Source organism: Haliotis cracherodii, unplaced genomic scaffold (assembly GCF_022045235.1).
Source record: "Haliotis cracherodii isolate W230 unplaced genomic scaffold, xgHalCrac1.p SCAF_3, whole genome shotgun sequence".
Lineage (NCBI taxonomy): Eukaryota > Metazoa > Mollusca > Gastropoda > Lepetellida > Haliotidae > Haliotis > Haliotis cracherodii.
Window position 1 is genome coordinate 13273783 of NW_027266286.1, and position 23808 is coordinate 13297590.

General features: G+C 39.1%; 1 protein-coding gene across 1 annotated transcript; it reads left to right on the forward strand.

Annotated features, from left to right (window-relative positions):
• Positions 1 to 11198: 11198 nt before the first annotated feature.
• On the forward strand, positions 11199 to 13649 carry LOC139474591 (toll-like receptor 4). The gene has a single exon (XM_071257663.1). It carries the CDS (start codon positions 11199 to 11201, stop codon positions 13647 to 13649), a length of 2451 nt encoding a protein of 816 aa, XP_071113764.1.
• The last annotated feature ends 10159 nt before the right edge of the window (positions 13650 to 23808 follow it).

Below are 23808 nucleotides of genomic sequence, written 5' to 3' on the forward strand. Positions count from 1 at the left end.
ATGTTACAGACACCGCTGCTAGAGCGGAGAATGTTACAGTCACTTCAGCTAGAGTAGACACTGCAACTGAAGCTAAGCAGGGAATCGTACATACACTATAGCTGAAGCAGAGAATGTTACGGACACTACAACTGAAGTAATGAATGCAGCAGACACTAAAGCTGGACAAGAAAATGTTACAATCACAGTTTAGCTGGAAAAGAGAATGTCAAAAAAACTACAACTGAGGCAGAGAATGTTATAGACACCGCAGCTAGAGCAAGGAATGTTACAGACACAATAACTGAAGCAGAGCATGTTACAGACAGTATGGCTAGAGAATAGAATGTTACAAACACTACAGCTTGAGCAGGGAAAGTTACAGACAACGCAGCTAGAGCGGAGAATGTTACAGACACGAAATAATTGGAGTAAAAGAATTACCTGCTGGAGGTGGTTTTATAGTTCGCAACATCAACGCTGAAAATCGCCCTGCAATGTACACTAAACGTGACGGATGACAACCATGGGCATGTTTGTCAGACATCATTTCCTGAGGTTTTATTGACATGTCGGCCTGGCTTTTGTATCCTTCAATGCAAAATGTTTTGCAAGAAATTTCCTCCTTAATTTCCTTCCTGCCATTCTTGCTGATAATCAATGTGGACAGCTTGATATGTTGCATAAAGATGTGTTTACGTCGTTAACAATAGTATGTCCTATAAGAAAAGAAATTATTTTTCAATTTCCAAATACGAGTCATACGTATATGTCAGATAAGCCCGCAAGCTTGCTAACGTTGGACGAGTGTCAGGGCGTGATTTATGCGTCAAGTGGGACACTGTCAGCGAGGTTCACCATCAAATAGCACTGGAGGATGAATATATAACATAAGATGCTGCTCCTACAACGGTCAGTTGTAGCTGGTGACTGGACAGTTCTACGTATCGACTGACCACACGCGTAAGTACCTTAAACTTCAAAGTAAGGTCCGGCTCACCGACAGGTAGACAACCCGAGAAAGTAAACCCCACTTCGCAGGATACCCTATAACACAAGTTACAGCTTTTCCCTGGGCCTAATGCTTTAAAGCCTAGTTTAAACATAGACATAATTGTAAACACTTCCAGTAGTTGACAATCTAAAGGAATCAGAGCGACCCCGCCCAGGCGTCATGCGTCACACGACTCGAAAATATCACATGTCATTGAAGCAAGACGAATATCATGTCATTGATGCAAGACGAATGTCATGTCATTGAAGCAAGACGAATGTCATGCCATTGAAGCAAGACGAATGTCATGTCATTGAAGCAAGACGAATATCATGTCATTGAAGCAAGACGAATGTCACGTCCATGAAGCAAGACGAATGTCATGTCATTGAAGAAAGACGAATGTCATGTAATTGAAGCAAGACGAATGTTGTGTCATTGAAGCAAAATGAGTTTCTACGTGCATTCCAAGTAGTTTACTACAGAGGGTCAATCATGACATAGAAATGAATGTCGAAGAAAAAATAAGAAACCATAATTCGTCCTTTCTTATTCTGTCATCCGTAACCAAGGCTAACAGCTGTAATAGTACAGACAGCGTTTGTTTGGATAACCCCTCTCTGTAGAGGCCTAGCCGGAATGGTGAATCTCTCTCTGGTGTGATTCATTAGTTTCTAAAACCGTGTAGTGGTCTCAGGCACCAATACTTCAAGATCCCCGGTGTAAATTGTTTTAAGAATGAAAATGGTGTGTCAAAAAAAGGATCTACTGTCATCGCTTGGCACGAATGAATTGCTCGTTATCTTATGTTCGAATGGTGGCGAACAAGCGACGTTCTCATCGAGACCGCGTGAATGGTGTTTTATGCCGCATTATTGCAGCATAATCGAAATCTGAACCAGACAAATCGGTGGTCGATAGTGAGACCGACTACACAGGTCACATCTGGGAGATTTCCTGTGTTTCTATCTACCTATCAACCTTGTTTGTCGGTTGAAGATGGGTAGAAGGGGCCCATTCTGCCCCGGAACTCCAACTCAATACTTACTTTCTCAGAACCTTATATCCGTTGCACAAAGTGATCCTTGCGCTCAGACTGATATACCTCACACAGTATAACTGCAACATTAACCTACAGTAATATGACAAGGAGGACTATGGAAAACAACTTCTTTTTTATACAAACACAACGTTTCAATCCTATTTATTGCCTCTAAAATAAAGTTCTGCATGTTCCCATGTTTATTTTCCGGTGAACAATTGATTTGCCTTTGCATGTGTTTGTGACATGTGTCACCGTTGGGGCAATATACGCTTATCCTTTCGCGAACACCTGGTATCACCACTATGTAATAGTGATTCATAGTCACATTCTGATGATGCTCGGAATTGTAAAATCGAATCTGCTTTTGGGAAAGATTGTTTGTGGCTGTGGGAAGGGTTTTGTCGCTTTCAGTTACCTTTACACGTTTATTGAGTATGGGGGGATTACGTTGAGGTGGGGCCGGACAGGGCGGGGTCGGGTCGGGCCAAGACGGGACAAGACAGGTCAAAATAATTACTGATTAATTATCCTCACGAGTTTTAACCCTAACAAGGGGAATTCCCCTTGAATTGTTTCACTTGCAGGACGATTTCGTCGTTTGTCAATGTCTATGTTTCGTTTCTGTCACATATAATTTTGGTCAAGTAATTGTGATTAAATATTGCCTAAAGTATTAAAATTTGAAAGGTTGCTTTGTTGACTTTACTTGCCCTTCAAAGAACAATCATACACTAAAGATGTGAAACTTAATTATGTTATCGTTAGAAAATCTAATCACTTCATGCAGCCCGAGTAACCTGATATTTGTACCCCAATAGTGCGCGTAGTCAACCTATTCATGCGGGTTCTCATGTTCTTTTTCGGGGAACGCAGCGTTGTTTACATTGTATACAGGTGAGTGAACGGCTTGAAGGCGGAAGGTACACTCTGGACTGTTCTATGGTTATGTAACCTGCAGCCCGTCACACAGAGAGATAGACCTTGTGCTCACAGGTGAGGTAGATGAACATGTAGATGCTTTGATACAAGCGAAGTACACATACTATGCAGTTTGTGCTATTTCTCTTATAGTTACCTGAGTTCAGATGATCGGAGATGACGGGTAGAATGGGGAAGGAGAGCGCTGGGGACAGGCAGGATCAGTTGTCTGTGGTATATTTTTTGTGTGAAAGGTGTTCAGTGCTTAGAGTAACGTAGTATCCAAATTTCAATGGTTTATCTAGCATTGATCTTTATACTATTGTGACTGATAGAGTAATGTGGCATCCCAATTTCAATGGTTTATCCAGCATTGATCTATATACTATTGTAACTAATGGAGTAATGTAGCATCCCAATTTCAATGGTTTATCCAGCATTGATCTATATACTATTTTGACGTATGGAGTAATGTAGCATCCCAATTTCAATGGTTTATCCAGCATTGATCTATATACTATTGTAACTGATGGATTAATGTAGCATCTCAATTTCCATGGTTTATCCAGCATTGATCTATATACCATTGTGACTGATGGAGTAATGTAGCATCCCAATTTCCATGGTTTATCCAGCATTGATCTATATACCATTGTGACTGATGGAGTAATGTAGCATCCCAATTTCCATGGCTTATCCAGCATTGATCTATATACAATTGTGACTGATGGAGTAATGTAGCATCCCAATTTCCATGGTTTATCCAGCATTGATCTATATACTATTGTAACTAATGGAGTAATGTAGCATCCCAATTTCCATGGTATATCCAGCATTGATCTATATATTATTGTGACTGATAGAGTAATGTAGCATCCCAATTTCAATGGTTTATCCAGCATTGATCTATATACTATTGTGACTGATGGAGTAATGTAGCATCCCAATTTCCATGGCTTATCCAGCATTGATCTATATACAATTGTGACTGATGGAGTAATGTAGTATCCCAATTTCCATGGTATATCCAGCATTGATCTATATACTATTGTAACTAATGGAGTAATGTAGCATCCCAATTTCCATGGTATATCCAGCATTGATCTATATACTATTGTAACTAATGGAGTAATGTAGCATCCCAATTTCCATAGTATATCCAGCATTGATCTATATACTATTGTAACTTATGGAGTTATGTAGCATCCCAATTTCAATGGTTTATCAAGCATTGATCTATATACTATTGTAACTAATGGAGTAATGTAGCATCCAAATTTCAATAGTTTATCAAGCATTGATCTATATACTATTGTGACTGATGGAGTAATGTGGCATCCCAATTTCAATGGTTTATCCAGCATTGATCTATATACTATTGTGACTAATGGAGTAATGTAGCATCCCAATTTCAATGGTTTATCCAGCATTGATCTATATACTATTGTGACTGATGGAGTAATGTGGCATCCCAATTTCCATGGTTTATCCAGCATTGACCTACATACTGTTGTGACTGATGGAGTAATCTGGCATCAGTGTTCGACATGCTCTTAATTATAACTCTGAACAAGTTTTTAGAGACCCACCGTTTAATATTACATCTTATTACAGGGGGTGGAAGGGGCAGGTTGACAGTGTGACGGAATCTGAAATCTTTTTTGAGTATGTTGCCGTGTGCCATGCACTGTAAAGATCAACTTGCGACCTTGGCGAACGTGCATTAGCAGCAGAGAATGTTCGAACATGTCCCACATGCATCTTGCAACGGTGACTCCCACAGCATATGTACAACTTCACAGAGTTCAATAACTCTGAAAATATTTTCCTGAAACCTTAAAAGTATGAAAGTAAGGATGTATTTTTAGCTTGAGAAAGTAGTGAGCGAGTGAGGTGGATATAACGCCGCTTTGAATAGTATTCCATTCATACCATGGCTTGTCAGTTTTATGTTGGAGGGAAGCCCAAAGTGAAGCAGGTCTCAGCCGTTTACCACTTCGTTGGACCCACTAGCACGGGTATTGTGCTGACAAACCAAGAAACATAATTGGGGCGAATCGTGATTCGAACCCACGATCATAGGTGCCCAAGGGACGCAAATCTGCATAGCGAATTGCGGTGTATTAGACGACTGGGCCACCCTGCCCCGCTTGAGTAAGTAGGGATGTGTTGGAAGCAAGAGAACATTTTTATTCGGGAACCCCGAGTAACTCGTATGTCATCTTTAACAGAATAGCGGTACATGTATATTTAATAATCCATCAGGCCAAACACTCTGTACAATACGGCTCGCCTTGTATCGCTGTTCCTAAAGTAATACTGAGGGGCCACAGACCTACACATAGTAATCGTAATCGCAAATCATGCACACAGACTTTTTATCTACCTTATCAGGGTGATTAGACTATCAATCCCAAGACATAATCTTTATTGCTATGAAATCATATCGATCTATTCACGTTAGTTACCGTATCATGAAGTGCAACCAGCTCTGTAATCACTCCATTTTTAATGGCTTACATGTGCTGCATTTGGTGGTGGAAACATAGGGTTGGATTGTACGACAGAGAACACCTGAACACACAACAACCAGGGACTTCTGCATGTGACACCACAAGTCTATGGGTCCACAACATTTATTCCAATGGTATTTTGCAGGTAATTCATAATCATAAGCATGGTATCCAGTTAGTATCTGTCAGGCCTACCTCGACCAACCTCTCTCGCTGCTGCCCCAGGGTCAACTCCAGACCAATAGAAAGCATTGCCCATTTATCCTTAAAGAGCCATTCACGGTCAGACTGCCATGTGCCGCATGTGCGACACATGTATGCAGAATTCACATCTCATCCACCTCACGTTTCAGTGGCCAACAGGCCTGCCTAACCAAACACGCATATATGTGTCTATATACGTCTTTGTTCGAAGGGGCGGTCGGTTAGCCTAGTGGTTAAAGCGTTCGCTCCTCACGCGGAAGACCTGGGTTCGATTCCTGACATGGGTACAATGTGTGAATCCCATTTCTGGTGTCCCCCGTCGTGATATTGCTGGAATATTGCTAAAGGCGGCGTAAAATCAAACTCACTCACTCACTCACTCTTTGTTCCGACTTTATTTATAAGCAGCTGGCCCATACATTGACTCTGTATTGCTGTTTAAAACCTATTTTGCAGGTATTTAGGTGAAGCAGCCAATAAGATCGCCCTGTTAGAAGATTTTCAATTTACAAACTACAGATTTTATTTCAAATCCATCATCATTACAACACAAGGTTAGTTCTAAATTTGCTATAGTTACTTGTTTGCTCTACCCCATTATAACGTCAACTGAGCACTGAGACGCAGGCGTTCTTAGTATAATATACAGTTCAGGACAAAACTGTGCTTTATAACATCACATGTGGGATAGAGCAAACATTATTTCTAAAATTAAATACGTTTATGTACTTAAAGAGTGTTGGGACTTTTGAGTATTCAAAAAGTCCATATTAGTTTTCATTGTGCACTTTGAAGGCGTTTTGTATAGGCCGGTGAGAATCGTCCAAAAACACTATAATGGATTCGTAGCTATGTTTTTGTTTGTTTGTTGTTTAACGACGCACTCAGCTATATGACGGCGGTCTGTAAATAATCGGCCCAGGGTAGAATAGGTCTTCAGCAACCCATACTTGCCATAAAAAGCGACTATGCTTGTCTTTAAAGGCGACTGACGGGATCAGGTGATCAGGCTCGCTGACTTGGTTGATGCATGTCATCGATCCTAAATGCGTGGATCGATGCTCATGATGTCAATCACTGGATTGTCTGGTCATGACTCGATTATTTACAGACCGCCGTCATGTAACTGGAATATTGCTGAGTGCGGCGTTAAACAATAAACAAACAAATGTAAATAATCGAGTATGGATCAGATCTTAATCATGGCTGTTACGCCACCAAAACACTCTGTACTCTCCCTGATGCTGGTAACATATTAATTCCACTGGAGACTTTCTGTTGAAATGGCAAATATTTACAACATTACTTAAAAGTGAATACATTATTTCATTTAATACAGTGTATCTGGGATGTATAAATACCAACCAGTGTGCATCACAAGCAGATAAAGAAGCTATTTGTGCAATGACTAAAATGTATAACCTTGAAACGTTGAAAGACGTTAGATTAACAAAAAAACGCAAGAACGAAAATAAAGTAGGTTATGTGTCACCATAAATTTCGCAAGGAAACATAAAATTCGGTTTTCTCGCCTGAGAGTTTCAACATGCACGATTACAGTCTTACAATAGGAAATGTGTCAATAGGAAGTTTTGTCCAGGATGTTCAAAGGCAGTGTGGCATGTCGTGACCAGTGCCCTGTGACTGAGAGGACTGACTGAGACTTTGAAGATACGTTGATTATTTATGTACCTGAAGCTAGGTATAGGAATAGTGTTTGTGTAGAAGATCTCAAAAGACGAGGTTTGACTAATGTACTTGTGTTTCGAATGTCGGTTCCTCACTCTGAAGGGAATCTTATTTATCAAAGATGCAGATAACAGATTCCTTAAGTATTTAGATTCAGGATTTCACATTGTTTGCGTTTTGTTTTCTGGTTAAGCTTTGGTGAAAGCCGAAAAAGGATACGTTCACAATAGTGTTCATAGTTTGTTATTTAGTGGTCTTGGTCAAGTGAAGTTTTGCACAATTTAGAGAACGGGTTTACTGGTGGACCTGGAGAGTGTTTCGGTGGTAGGTATGCGAGTATCACATGTGGTACCTCATCCACAAGGTCTGGAGACTGCTAATCTGGAACCTGGACGACAATGATCATAAAGATCCTGGTAATACCCAATAACATTGTCAAGTGATGAAAGTAGGTTTTTTGTCATGTCCGTTATATGTTTTCATTGCCTAGTAGCAATGTCTTTGGCAGAGGCACACTCGTCCGAAAGTTGCTCGCGCCACGTCAGTCTGTGAAACTTCGCGTGTCCCCATGACAAAGATTTTAATTCCTTGTTGATTTCTATTGTGGCATGCCAAGAATCAGTTGCATCATACTTTGAAAAGATGTTCAGATAAGGATTTGTCTCCTCGTTACACACGTTTTGCTGTGGGTCTTAATCTACCCAGAGTCATAAGACTGTGGTAAATTTCGTTTGAAAGGTGTTCACTGCATGATATGTCTTACTGTCCCGATTTTGTACCAAGATAAATGTATACCGTGCGAATCCATCTTTAAACTAAATGTTATGAAGAGAAGTGTTATATTTTAGCCAACACCATATGAAACCCCTGTGCACACGGTTCACGGTTGATCACTGGCGTTGAGTGTTTTTTCCGATGCTTCGTTCTTTCCAGTGGCCCGGGGGGCAAGGGTGGCCCAGTCGTCTAAGGCGCCGCGATTCGCTGTGCAGAGTTGCGTCCCTTGGGCACGCCAGAAACCTATGATTGTGGGTTCGAATCCCGGTTCGCCCCGATTATGTTTCTAGGTTTGTCAGCACCATACCCCTGCTCGTGGGTTTCACCGAAGTGGTAAACGTCTGAGACCTGCATCACTTCGGGCTTTCCTCCCACATTAAGCTGCCACGCCGTGATATAACTGTAATACTGTTAAAAGCGGCCTTAAACCCAACTCACTCACTCACTCACTCCAGTGGCCGGGATCCCATTTGAAGAAAAAACAGGAGTAAAATAATCATGAGCCCATTCTGTTGCAAGGATATTATTGCAAATTAGACCTTAACGCCAAATAGAGTCTGTTTCGGCGGATAATTGAGCCTTCTTATTCTCTTGCATTGACGTTTTGCATTTACTTGGACTGGTTCGATGAATCTGCTGGTTGAAAGAAGCTCCCGTGGTTCAACATTAGCTTAGTAGCATTTATCTGTGATGAGCCTGTTACAAAAGAATTGTATGGGCCGAGACATTAAAACACCACACACACACACACACACTAACACACTAACACACACACACACACTAACACACACTAACACACACACACACTAACACACTAACACACACACACTAACACACACACACCCTTCCCCGCTGATGATGTCGGCACCGTTGCAAACGAGCGTGTCTGTGACGTAGTGTCAGTGGTGGACGATTTGCCAGACGTTGAGAACGGAGACCAACAGAACGCAATCTGCTTCGTCTAGTGGCCTGGCTAATGCGGACATTATTGGCGTTAGAGTGTTCACAAGGTACCTATCCTGTCTCTTTGTTGTGACCCTCGGACGGCCTGGTCTTCAAGCATAGGCAACTGTTCAACTATCCTGGTACCGCTACCACAGCCTCGCAAAACCTCTCTGAGTGACGTTAAGACGTGCAGCCATCTGACGTTGACTATGTCGCATGCCAATAGCACTACGTTGACTTGCAACACTCAAAAATCGACGCATTGTTTGACTTGTTTCCTATTATTCGCTACTATTTATAACCATGTGTCCATATCCTGATTTCCACGAGCAGCAACTGACAAATAGTTGTGTTCGGGCGATATGATTTGTGACCATGAACACAATGTTTAAATGTGTGAAAATTTGCTCAGCGTTTACCTGCTACTGAATTAATTAGCATGGTTCAAATATTGTTTTGAATATTACAGCCACAAACATTCACATCAATATGGACTGTAACAAATGGGGCTTTGCTTATTATAAGTTTTAGATGTGAATAGGAGACCTACAGTTCTATCGTTCATAATCATATGGGTGACCCATCAATAGTTGTAGCCGCCGTGATATTGGTGGAATATGTCTAAACGCGGCGTAAAACAGTGTTTAATAACATCAGTTTCATCACTATTTTTACATTGTCTGGTCATTCGCATCGAGACGTCCGTAGCACTGTGCAACTGTACTCTGAAGCGTCTATTCTACATCTTGACGGATAATCTTCCCACGGTAGACACTGCTATATTTCAATCAAAACACCACCAATGCATAGACATACTGCGCATGAGCATCAAAACTTTATTTTTCTGGAAGTCCGTAAGTTTTGGCAGAGTATATGAACTCTCGCTTTATATTGTTGTAGTGCAAGCTTCGTGGTATTTTTAAGTTCAGAACACCACGAATAAACAAAACATTATGTTGAAAGATCTCTGTCTATTTACGACCTTGTGCTTTCATTAAATGTGAACAGTGCCCTTTGAACCAAGTGGACTATGTGAAATCACATAGCCAAAATGACAAAATGACCAGCCTTCACAGAATATATTTAGACTTCAATCGAGATTCCAAACTCGCCAATTTAACAGTTCTCCAAATGGACTCACGTTTAGTTTATGGAGGAGATTGTTCAATAAAAAAAACCCTTTAAAATACAACATTCCAGAGTTTAAATGAAACCAAGCTATTTCAACTATCTCATATTGGAATAGGAATTCAGAAGAGTTTACACATCCTCTAATCTTTTGTAGGCAGGAACAGAAGTAGGATTTGGCTTAATGGGACAAGTACTATTTCAGTCCAACACAAGGAAGACATTGATGACGATATACTAACATAAAAGAACACGAAGTATTAAACACAAATATATGTATCATTGAGAAGAAATGGTATATACTTGATTGAAACTGGTTCTATCAATAAAGATCCTTTCAGGGGATGCAATGAAATGCTTGATGTGTCTAAAAACTTTCTGGTTGGTGATGGTGCTTTTTTCCATAATAATGTCTGGGTTTTCCCGTTTAAAGTATCTTGATCTTAGCTACCAGCGACTAGTATATGGCATACCAAAACACACAACTGTTTGGGCCTCCAGCAGCACAATTACCACAATATTGTATATTTTGATGCAACGGGAGTAACTGACATGAATCTTCCAGATCAAGATGTGACATTTCACAATACAGATAACCTAAAGGCCTTTCGTTTGGGATGTAACAACATACATTTCAAACGTGTACATGGTTTGGAACATGTAAATCACGTTTACTTATCAGGGAATGATATTGGTAATATAAGTGATACTTTTTTCCAATCATTCTCAAATGTCAGAAAACTATCTTTGAGAAATCTGCAAATTACAAAATGCTAACAACACAAGAGTTCTAAAATACAAGATCCATATTTTTTTGTGGCAGGCAATTTCATTTTTTTCAACACGCTGAAATATCACTTTTTTCAAGAATTTTCCGGAAAATTAAAATTAGTTTTACTTACCCACCCTTTCCCGAGAAGCGCCGGTCCCTTAGGTGTTATCATAATATTTCTATGGAATAAGACATTACGTTTTTGTGATGGTCATGCGTTCTTTGGTTTCAGACATAATGCTGAGAGCACTGCTTGTTTTGCTGACAGTGAATCTGTGCCAAGGAAGTGGACATGTTTGTTACGTGTATTTTGACAAACAATATGGAGGCATCTTTGCTGATTGTACAGGGAGAAAACTCCAACAGGTTCCAAACTACCTTCCGGGGAACATAACAGCCCTGGATATCAGTGGGAATGATCTGAAAATAGTCAAAAATAACACATTTTACAAATTTAACAAGCTCATTTATCTGAACATGAACATGAACCTTTTGTCAAAGTTTGAGCCACGGGCATTTAGTGGCTTGTTCAATCTTACCACTCTCCTTCTTGCCCGAAACAAATTAAGAGACCACAAAATGTCTTTCCCAGATGAACTTTTCCAAGACCTTATGAGTTTGCAAACTCTTAATATCAAACAGAATGAAATGTACTCTTATCCAGATTGGGTGTTTCTTCCTCTCGTCAACCTCCACAGTCTGTATATTGACTCAGTTCCTGCTCCTTTGTTTGGTCCAGGATTCTCCAAACTAGCAAATCTGAAATTGTTACAGATGGATTCACGGTTTCTGTATGAAGGAACATGTTCAACCACACACCTCACAAATGAAACATTTCAGAGTTTAATTGAAACCAAACTTGAAGTTTTGATTTTAAACTTTTGCTCACATTTATCACACTGCGAGTCTGGCGTTTTAGAGCCACTAATATTTCTAAAACATTTGGAACTTACCCATAATCAAAGAGGAATTCACAATGCTTTACATCTGCTCCATCCCTTCGTAAAGCAGAATATGAAAAGAATTTGGTTCAATAGTACATACAAGTTCAAAATGCAAAATGAAAAAGACATTGTCGATAGAGTTCTAACTAAACAAAGTATGCGTTATTTGACCCAAATATGTGTCACTGAAGTATCTTTGAGAAACAACCAGTTATATGTGACTGAATTTCCATCTATATACCAAGATCTTTTTGAAGGATGTTTGAAAAAGATTGATTTGTCTGACAACTATTTTATTGGGGATGTAGGTATAATGTTTTTCTTGTTCAGATTTTCTGAACTTGAATATTTGGATTTCAGCTTTCAAAGACGGTATAATGACTTTCCAAGTTCTGTAACATTAAATGGAATCTCTTCTATAACAGTCACGTTGCCCCAAAACCTTATATATTTCGGTTTTTCTGGTTACATGGCAGCTGCCAATGGTGTCCAAGAAATCATTTTTCAAAACACACACAAACTTGAAACTGTAATGCTTGCTTCTAACTTGTTGTTTGGTTTAATGAACGTGAGGAGTTTGGAAAATGTCAGCAATGTTGATTTATCAGGAAATAAGTTTGACAATGTGTTTGATTTTCACTCATTTGCAAACGCAAAGCGGTTATATTTACGAAATTGCAAATTACATTTTGCCCTTGAACCCTTTAGTGCACACAGCATATTCAATTCTATGAAATCTGTAGAGTATTTGGATGTCTCCATGAATCAGCTCCGATTTATACAACTACTTCCACTTTCAGATACAATCGTTCATCTAAATCTATCGCATAATGAGTTTGATACCATTCCCATTGAAACACTTGATTATCCACGCCTTATCCATATCGATTTGTCATACAACCTCATTGGATATCTGGATAAAGATACCAGATCGAAACTCGACTTGTCAGCTGAAAAGAACAACCTCAAACTTATTGTACAAGGAAACACCTTTTCGTGTAGCTGTGAAAATCTAGACTTCATTCTTTGGTTGATGGATACACCAGTGATTTATGAGTCTGACAGGAACTTCGCTTGCCTTCTGAATAATGACACCATGACGGGAACCGTTGATGTGGCCCACAATTATAAAGGTCTAAATCGCTACTGCACAGGCAAATTGACCCTCAGTCTCTCAGTCACATTTATGGTGGTAATATTTACTTCCATTTCTGCATCATACATGCTCTCCAAGAATCCAATACGATATCGTAATGCTTTGATGAGAATATTTGGATTAGGAATCAAATATTTAACACCCAAAGATTTTGCTTTCACCTTCTATATCGGATATTGTGACGCTGATATCCCTTTTGTCTATAGGGATCTGCGACCAGCATTGGAACTGTGTAATTCCCCCGTGCGTCTCTTCCTGAAGGATCGGGATGTTCTTCCGGGGGTTGTTATCGCCGACGGTATTATTGGCGGTATCACTAACAGTTGGAAGTCTGTCCTGGTGATTTCAGATGACTTTCTTGAAGATGTGTCTCAGTGGTCACAGTTTACTCTTGATGCAGCCCTGTACTCCTTATCGGATCTGATTCCTAGCCGGATTATTGTGATACTTGTGGGAGCCGTGCAGGTGGAGGATCTCCCTGAGAGTCTGCTGAATGTGGTGGAAGAGGAGTGCATACTACGTGTTGAGGATTACAAGGATGGGGATGAGACTTTGTGGAAGGATCTGAGAAAAACTGCCGGTGTTTGATAAGGTCAAACGTCTTAATTGCAGCAACTCAATGGATGGTAGGGAACGGTCTCAACTGGTCGGGGACAAGCTGCCCTATTGTAGTATCCCGGTGGTTGCCATTCTGTGTGCACATTTTCATATTTTGAAATGTCAGATGATTTGGCATCAGTGACAAATCTCTCAGATTTGCCAAATGTTTTGTGATCTAAATCTTAAACAATGTTTGACATCGTGCATTTATTGTAAATTGATTGTTAAGACAAATGGTCTGCATAAATATTAAGTGTCATCAATACACATACTCGTGTAACTTACATCTGAACTTATACATTTTTCACATCCTTTGATTTCTATCTTTTCCAATATGTTTTGTTTCTTTTCAAATCAATTAATTCTTTTCATCAGAACTGCATCCAAACTGGGATATAATTTTTGTGTATTTCTGTAAGGTAGGATTCAGTTCAAATACAAAAGTACTTATACTGAAAATAAGAGTGGCATTTCCTTGAAACCATTAATGATGCCAACCTTTGTAAATACATATCTGTTACTTGTAGTACTGTCAATATGTTTAGCTTTGATAATCGTTGATTTTCACAAACATATCCAAAACTATGATATAATCTGTGTATTTGGCTTTTATCATCTATTTGTCTGGCTTATATCATCTGTTTATTCGGCTTTTATCATCTATTTATTTGGCTTTCGTCATCTGTGTATCTGGTTTTCATCATATGTTTATCAGGCTTACCTTCAATTATGTATCTGACTTTTATTTAATACGAGAAATGTTTTACAAATGGTTATAGTTCTTTAGGCGTCTATGTTCCCAGTAAATTACTTAATCTGTAAAAGAATGTGTTATATCTATTAAACATTATGCAAATTATATAAACATATATTTTTTTAATTGAAGTTTACACGATATACGGCTTTTCCATTGGACGAGAAGTCCGTCACATGACCGCGAAATTGACGTTCATAAGTGTATGAACGACACAATTTGATGTTCATACGTTTTTCAAGAGACCGTGTTGAAATGACGTAAACACTGACGGCATACTTCCACATCCCTGGGGAAACCCCTGGGAGTTCCCCCGCACGAAAACATACAGAAGTGTTGTTTCTCATTATTTAGACCCTTTAATCTTGAACTTAGCGATTAAGCATACATTTGGATAAGTCAGAGAGTTTGATGCATGTCCGTCCAAGGATACCCTCGCTACTACCCATCTTAGAGAACAAAACGAAGAAAAGCACATTCAAACTACCGTAATAGAACTACGGTAGTAGAACTTCGGAAATCTGTCCCGTCACGTTTATCGTGTCGGTCATTTTGACGTCTTGGCCTTGATGTAAATATATTACGACGCACTGTCAGTGTGACTGACTTACTCAGGTAGTTCTTAACAGACCTTTCCCTTCTGATGAGGATATTATTTGTGTACATTTGTTTGCAGCAACTACAAAAATTGTTCTGTTGAGCATGTTGAGCATTCATAAGCTCATGTCACCTCTCGGTTTGAGGAACTATTTTATTCCGCGACACATGTGGTTGTTGTATGGCTGTCAGTGTAAACATGAAGTCACACATACCAAATATATGTGTATAGATCACTTTGTTTGAGTTCATGAACCTTCATAGAGTGGGGGCCAAATTGTATGAACGTCGGAGCTTGTGCAAGTCAATTCTTAACCCCCTGGATGGCGCAGGGACATATATGTCCCTCCTCTGTAACCCTCACTTTGAAGTCGAATAAAATTAGAAATACATCACCCACACAAATACACTATATCATCCACTGGCTTTTAGACCAAGCAAAAGTACTGTAAATGACCTCTGAAAATTAGATACATCGTAAATGATGCCATTTTTTACATTTGCTAAATCACCACTCACGACGTTGTTTACAGCATGTTTTGAAATCTAAATTTCGGATATTTACTCGGAGAAATGAATTTCAAAAATAGCATATATTAGTAATCTCGGGTATCTGTCTTATATGAAATCACCAATGATCATTCCAAAACGTCTCCGATAACCCTAGAATCGTTTCGAATGTTTCAGAAAATACGCAAAAACGAACGCCGATGTGACACGTATATTTCAAACTTAGCTGCGATAGATACATCATTGTATCATGCTGTTTACAGTTTCAGTTATGATGTTGATTTTGCATATCTTTTATACATTTTCTTTACATAATTAATTTCACTTTGGATATTTGTCAATGTTCAAAATGATATCATACGTAAATATAGGCCACAACATGTATGAACGAACCTTTGAAAATATCCTGTTTGTTTGAACATTGTTTACACAAAAATTGATAGGTTTATAGTGTCGAATACGATATTTCTTTCCTTTGGTTTGTTATATTGTTTCGTTTGGACAAGTGTTACACGATGAAGTGACAATATAACTGCGGCATGTACGTATTTCTTGTCAATATTCATATAACCAATGTCAATGAATAGCCGTTTCATTTTATTGAACTAAAACTGAATACATTACTTTAACAAAATGGATAATATTTTTCGTTAAATTATATGCACACATTTCTGAATTGAATTGTTTTTTAATTTCGTTTGATATACAGTGCAGTGATATCTAACAATTCGCCAGGTGCGCGTTTGTCACTTAAGGATTGACTGTGTATTTTTTACGGTTCATTGAGGTATGAATCGAAAAACCGATGTGCAAACTGTATGAATCCGCGTACAGTCAATGCTTATAATTAAATTCGACAACGTAAAACATGTTTTATCTACAATAGTTTAACCCAAAACAGTTGCATATATCAAAACAGACAAAAATGACATTTATAAACATTCCAGGTGTAGGAATACAAACAGTGGCGTGACATGAATCAGGTGATCGTTTAAATTATGCACATAACTTGACACGCCTACACAGTCAGTAGCCAATCAACGGAGAGTGGGATTAAAACAATGTTCATTGGGTCTGCCAATTAAGGCAAGAGGCGAAAAGAACTGCAACAGTCAGACTGTAACGAACCGGAAGAAATATGTCCAAGAGAAGGCGGCTGTTTCAAATAACATGGTCATTTACTGCGTGGTTCAAACATTCCTTCCCTGATTACGGTAAAACACAGTTGGAGAAATGCTAGTTAGCAATGAAACCCAAAGACATGAAAGTTGAACCGAAGCGAGCGGGAAAAAAAACAGGCGAGCGAGCCTGCACGTTTGCTGTTTCATTCATTCTCGGCCTTCGGTTTCAAAGGGTAGTTTGGACAATGAATATGCATGAAAGTCGCTAAATGTCCTGTGCATGACGATACACGTGAGCAGAAAGGGAATTCCCTCGACTGTAAAATTGGGATTCCCCGACATTCCGCAGTAATAAAAGTAGTGCGCCGCGGTGGGCGTGGCTTAATTTTTACATTCATTGGGAAATGAATGCAATAACACGTGACCAATTCACCTAATCAGAATGCAGGAATTTCCATGAACACAACGAAAATTTAATTGTAAACAATTAACGAATTATTCCTCTCATGTTGCATTATAAAATCAATGGGTTCATTCTTTTTTCAATATTGTGATCACAGGATATTAAACTGTTTACTTTATTTCCTCAGGAATTGTAAAAAGTATAAAAAATAAAACCCATGCCAGGTACCCCGTTGGTTCAACCTTATACGATTATCCTGATAATTTTATGACGAAAAAGCGTCAAATTCCGTTTTACACATTGAGATTTTCCATACCATGAACGAAAATTAGGGGAGAGATATATTAATCAAAATACCAGTGTCTTCGTTCTCCAAAGACATAAAACCAGCCATGACGTCAAAAAGAATGGTGATATATTTTGGTTTTTTCTTACATTTGATGATAAGACTAGTGCTCCATTAATAATGGTGCAACATTGGTCAAATTACACGTACACAATCAGGAGAATGTTGGAATCTAAGGACTTAGTTATAGATAAGATAGGACCATCCATTTCTCTATTACCTCTTTTCTATGAAGTACCATTTCATAATTTCTGATGGGTTTTTTATAACTAAACATACACAGTTTCAATATCGATATTTGTGTTGGAATAGTTTGGTTCTTTGTGAACAAAACACCACGAAAATATATTGTCCTTACCCACAGCCAATTCTCACCAAGTGACCTGAGTTACAATAAACTTGTGCTAAGCATAGCGGAGTTATACCCCCTTTTCTTTGTAAGCGTGTAACCTCTCTGTCGCCGTTTGACGTCATAGAGAAAAATCAGTTTTCATCATTTACGGCATGCTATTTTCGGCATTGAATGTATGTCGTTATACATACGCATATAACTCCATTTGATATGAAGTTATGTTGTTCAGTTATTAGGCAGTATTTTGTTCGCTCAGTTTCCGTAAAGCTTCTAAATATAAAAAAAAATCGTCGCACAGTACTTTTATCGGTGAACGATAAAAAGCGGAGAAATTTACTGTTTTCAACGCAGAATAAATTCTCGGACAACACTTAGAAGTGTTTTTTTAAAACCGTTTTAATATTTGCAGTTAAATTTACACCATCAAATAGGACAACCTTCACTTTTCCGATCTTAGGAAAATGTGCGTCAGAAAATAACTCGGCATCCAGATGGGTTAAATATATTGAGCTGTATAATTTACTCAACCGGTTTCACGAATGTGGTACAGTTATACCGTTACGCCGTTTTGACGCCACAGTGCACTCTAACATAGTATGACGTCATAGTGCGATCGAACATTATGACGTCACAATAAGACGCATAACATTATGTGGGACAGGTGTACGACACATACAGAAATACAGACATAAGTATTGTAGTGGCAGTAAAATGTGCAATAATTGTATGAAATAATTGAATTATTTGAGGCCATTTAGTCTTGGTTTGAACGTATTCATAAAATAACTTTCTTTCATCTTTCTCAGTGCATTTCTAAAACGGGAATAATCTTTGGTGCTTTATTCCTGGCACATTGATCAATATGTTGACTGAGTGGGATACACCGTCACGAGGGGTCTCTTATTTGTTGTTGGTTGACTCTCACTCTCGTAGTGTTGATTGTGTATCACTGATACAGACAGTGTTGATTGTGTGTCGTTGATACAGGCAGTGTTGATCATGTGTCACTGATACAGGCAGTGTTGACTGTGTGTCACTGATACAGGCAGTGTTGATTGTGTGTCACTGATACAGACATTGTTGACTGTGTGTCACTGATACAGGCAGTGTTGATTGTGTGTCACTAATACAGACAATGTTGATTTTCTGTCACTGATACAGGCAGTGTTGAATGTGTGTCACTGATACAGACAGTGTTAATTGTGTGTCACTGATACAGACAGTGTTGACTGTGTGTCACTAATACAGGCAGTGTTGAATGAGTGTCACTAATACAGGCAGTGTTGATTGTATGTCGCTGATACAGGCAGTGTTGAATGTGTGTCACTGATACAGGCAGTGTTGACTGTGTTTCACTGATATAGACAGTGTTAATTGTGTGTCACTGATACAGGCAGTGTTGACTGTGTGTCACTAATACAGGCAGTGTTGATTGTGTGTCACTGATACAGGCAGTGTTGACTGTGTGTCACTGATACAGACATTGTTGATTGTGTGTCACTGATACAGGCAGTGTTCATTGTGTGTCACTGATACAGACAGTGTTGGATGTTTGTCACTGATAGAGACACTGTTGATTGTGTGTCACTGATACAGACAGTGTTAATTGTGTGTCACTGATACAGGAAGTGTTGATCGTGTGTCATTTATACAGTCAGTGGTGATTGTGTGTCACTGATAGAGAGTGTTGATTGTGTGTCATTGTTACAGGCAGTGTTGATTTTGTGTCTTTGATACAGACAGTGTTGATTGTGTGTCATTGATACAGACAGTGTTGAGTGTATGTCTCTGATACAATGTTGATTGTGTGTTACTGATTCAGGCAGTGTTGATTGTGTGTCGCTGATACAGACAGTGTTGAATGTGTGTCACTGATACAGGCAGTGTTGACTGTGTGTCACTAATTCAGGCAGTGTTGATTGTGTGTCAGTGATAAGGCAATGTTGATTGTGTGTTACTGATACAGACAGTGTTGAATGTGTGTCACTGATACAGTCAGTGTTGACTGTGTTTCACTGATACAGGCAGTGTTGACTGTGTGTCACTAATACAGGCAGTGTTAATTGTGTGTCACTGATACAGACAGTGTTGACTGTGTGTCACTAATACAGGCAATGGTGAATGTGTGTCACTGATACAGGCAGTGTTGACTGTGTGGAACTAATACAGGCAGTGTTGCTTGTGTTTCACTGAAACAGGCAGTGTTGAGTGTGTGTCACTAATACAGGCAATGTTGAATGTGTGTCACTGATACAGGCAGTGTTGAATGTGTGTCACTAATACAGGCAGTGTTGAATGTGTGTCACTGATACAGGCAGTGTTGATTGAGTGTCGCTGATACAGGCAGTGTTGAATGTGTGTCACTGATACAGGCAGTGTTGACTGCGTTTCACTGATACAGACAGTGTTAATTGTGTGTCACTGATACAGGCAGTGTTGACTGTGTGTCACTAATTTAGGCAGTGTTGATTGTGTGTCAGTGATAAGGCAATGTTGATTGTGTGTCACTGATACAGACAGTGTTAATTGTGTGTCACTGATACAGGAAGTGTTGATCGTGTGTCATTTATACAGTCAGTGGTGATTGTGTGTCACTGATAGAGAGTGTTGATTGTGTGTCATTGTTACAGGCAGTGTTGATTTTGTGTCTTTGATACAGACAGTGTTGATTGTGTGTCATTGATACAGACAGTGTTGAGTGTATGTCTCTGATACAATGTTGATTGTGTGTTACTGATACAGGCAGTGTTGATTGTGTGTCGCTGATACAGACAGTGTTGAATGTGTGTCACTGATACAGACAGTGTTTGATTGATAGAGGCAGTGTTGATCGTGTGTCACTGAATTCTCATCTTATGAAAATTTTGAGTTTTTCTCCCAGCAATTTCTCTCGGCCATCCAAGAATCCACCAATAGATATACATGCTTGAACGCACGATGACCCTAATGTGCAACCATACATTCTTATCAGGTGGTATCCAAATCTTACCATTATTATCATATCATATCATCTACATGTACTATGTGGACTAGCACAGGTCTTTCATGTTTCCATTTCGTGAGATAGCGAAGGTGAGATATTTGATAATACTTCTGTAATAGGCCATGCGAAGCGCCTCACCCTTTTATTGACCATTCGCTTCCTTGAAGCCCTGTCCGATGTACCAGATGCCCCATACGTTTAATTGCCCAATTCATATTTTTATTATAAAAAGAAGTCGCCATCAGATTGATATTGTTTGATCATTTTATTGTTAAATAGGTTATACGAACACAATAGCACCAGTTCGGATAGGTTGCACTTTCATTTGAATTATCTGGCAAGTCGTATAAAGAGATAAACATACTGTGTGTTCGATGTAGAGCGAGGTTACCTGTAGATTTGGTTCCTGGTCGTCTGCTGGCTTTGCACAACGCTAGGTGCCGCACTGAAATGACGTCGCGGAATCAAAAACGTATACATTGTATTAAAAGTGTCACAACGATCTTGATTCTTCACACAGTGTAACCAAATTGTATAACATTCAACTCGAGTACGTACATTCGGCAAATCCAAAGAATCTATGCACTGCCTGGATATCGGTAAAAGTGCCGGTATTGTAAGTTTGCTACTTTTCTACATTAATCGTAATATCGAAGCAACCGAATGTGGCAAGTCAAGTAAGCGCCCTTATTTGAAATCTTAATGACCAATAATTGTTATAATTAGAAAGTACATATCCTAACGGTAATAGACAATAGGCGTTTATGTCGAGGCACACATTCATTTAGAATTTTCCGTGAGCTCTATTTACTAAAAAAATTCCCGATGAAATTTTCAGTACTTTTATGTCAAAACAAAATTGACGGAAGTGGTCGTGATTTGTTCAAACGCAGACTGTTTCAAAGATTATGCTACAATACGAATGACAGTTTGTATTGATGAAAATCCGGTTACGTCAATTAAGTTTCAGTGTCAGCGTTCTTTCAATAGTGATAGTTACGTGGTCTTCAGCAACCCCTGCTTGTTGTAAGAGGCAACTAACGGAATCTGGTTCGCTGACTTGGTTGATGCATGTCATTGTATGCCAATTGCTTGGGCCCCGTGAAGGTTCCAGGGTAGAATAGGTCTTCAGCAACCCATGCTTGCCGTAAAAGGTGACTATTGCTAGCCGTAAAAGGCGACTAACAGGATCGGGTGGTCAGGTTCGCTGACTTGGTTCATGCATGTCATCGATCCCAATTGGGTGGATCGATGCTAATGATATCAATCACTGGATTGTCTGGTCCAAGCTCGATTATTTACAGAGCACCGTCATATAGCTGGAATATTGCTGAGTGCGGCGTTAAACAACAAACCAAACAATTGCGTGGATCAATGCTCATGATGTCAATCACTAGATTGTCTGGTCAAGACTCGACTATTTACGAAACTGTTGTAAAATTACATCTTGATAATTATGTTATTTCCCTGTCAATCTTCTGTCTTTGCTTAAGACGCTCGATGAAGCTGGTGGGACAGCGTGGGTATATAGTGTTGGAAACAGTTTATTCCAACATGCATGGTTACGGAGTTTCACTCAGGACAGTGGTTGTGTGAAAGTGGGTATATGTCGCATTAATCAGAGATTGTACGACTGCTTGAATTAGGTTTGTACAGTTGATTTGTCTTCAAAATGATTTTGAAATATATATATCATATCATTACTAAATGATCGTTGACAACATTTACTGTCAGTCGGTAATTGTGCTGTTGAGACCACCAAGATCGGAATTGTTTCTAAAAGGACTCTTTCCAATTCTATGTGAAAAGCATCAAGTTCAAGGCACCGCCCATTTATATGTTTCTATGCTACATGGTAAGGCTGCTTACAAAGTTGTCAATCCTATTGATTTAAGTCATCAGAGGTAAACGCGTTGCCTGTCGTAACTTCTATAATTCTGACGAATATACATACAAGCTCACAATCGCATTGGGAATAAGCCCTCACTCAGAAAGAAATCAACAGTTGCTTTCGTTAAGTATTGATTCATCCCATGTCACAACAGCAGCGATGGAGGCAGGGGCAGCTGACAGAAACATTAGATGACGTTCTGAAACTGATCCTAGTTATTCAACTCAACATGATGTTCATGAACTAACAATGCGCAACTATTTGGACGTTGCATACTTTATTGAAACCAGTGTGTAAAGAGTGAGTGAGTTAAAATTGTACATCGCATCTGCAATATTGCAGCCATATTGCGATCAGTGTGTACAGACGCACTGTCAGCGTGAATTATTGAGGCATAACAATTACATCTCTCTTCTGACATTCAAAATTATTAATTCAGGTAAACCATATGATTTTTTAATTTACACAAATGATCAATATTGTTTTAGAAAAAAATACAAATATAATGTTCGTTATTAATAATTCACATATGTGTAATTGTTTTGTATAATATACAGACGGACAGACACATTAGTTTATTTAAGTCTCACACTGAACATTATAATACAGTATTAAGACATGCCACTCTTTCTATTGTTATGAGAGACGATGCACTTATGTACAAGAATTACTAAAAGTGTTTGTTTGTTTGTTTGTTGTTTAAGCGTGGGTTGCTGAAGACCTATTCTCTACTAAAAGTGAGACTCTGTATTGATATGACAGTATAAGTTTAAACGAACACGAGTATGTATGAAGTAAAAGGTCTTTTGTCGTCATAAGATGCATATTCTGGACTTGTTCATGGCCATTTCAACGTGCTGCCAATCACAGAGAGATGCACCCCTGTCAAAGTCAAAACTTTCTTTGCAGGTTTCGTACATAAAAATACACATTTTGTCTGACATGTATCACAGTTTATTCTTATCCGAGAGTTGATTAAACTGGGCATCACTTCCTAAAATTTAGTTAAACGGAATGCATGTACATTGGTAAGAAAATCGGGACAGTAACACAAAACAAGCAGTTGCATCTTTCGTTCACCAGGGGGCATGGGCGGCCCAGTCGTCTGAGGCGCCGCGATTCGCGTCCCTTGGCCACGCCCGAAACCTATGATTGTGGGTTCGATCCGTTTCGCCCCGATTATGTTTTTA

Bases quoted from the DNA above. Each gene is read 5' to 3' on its own strand.
- LOC139474591 (XM_071257663.1), top strand. From the start codon at position 11,199: ATGCTGAGAGCACTGCTTGTTTTGCTGACAGTGAATCTGTGCCAAGGA.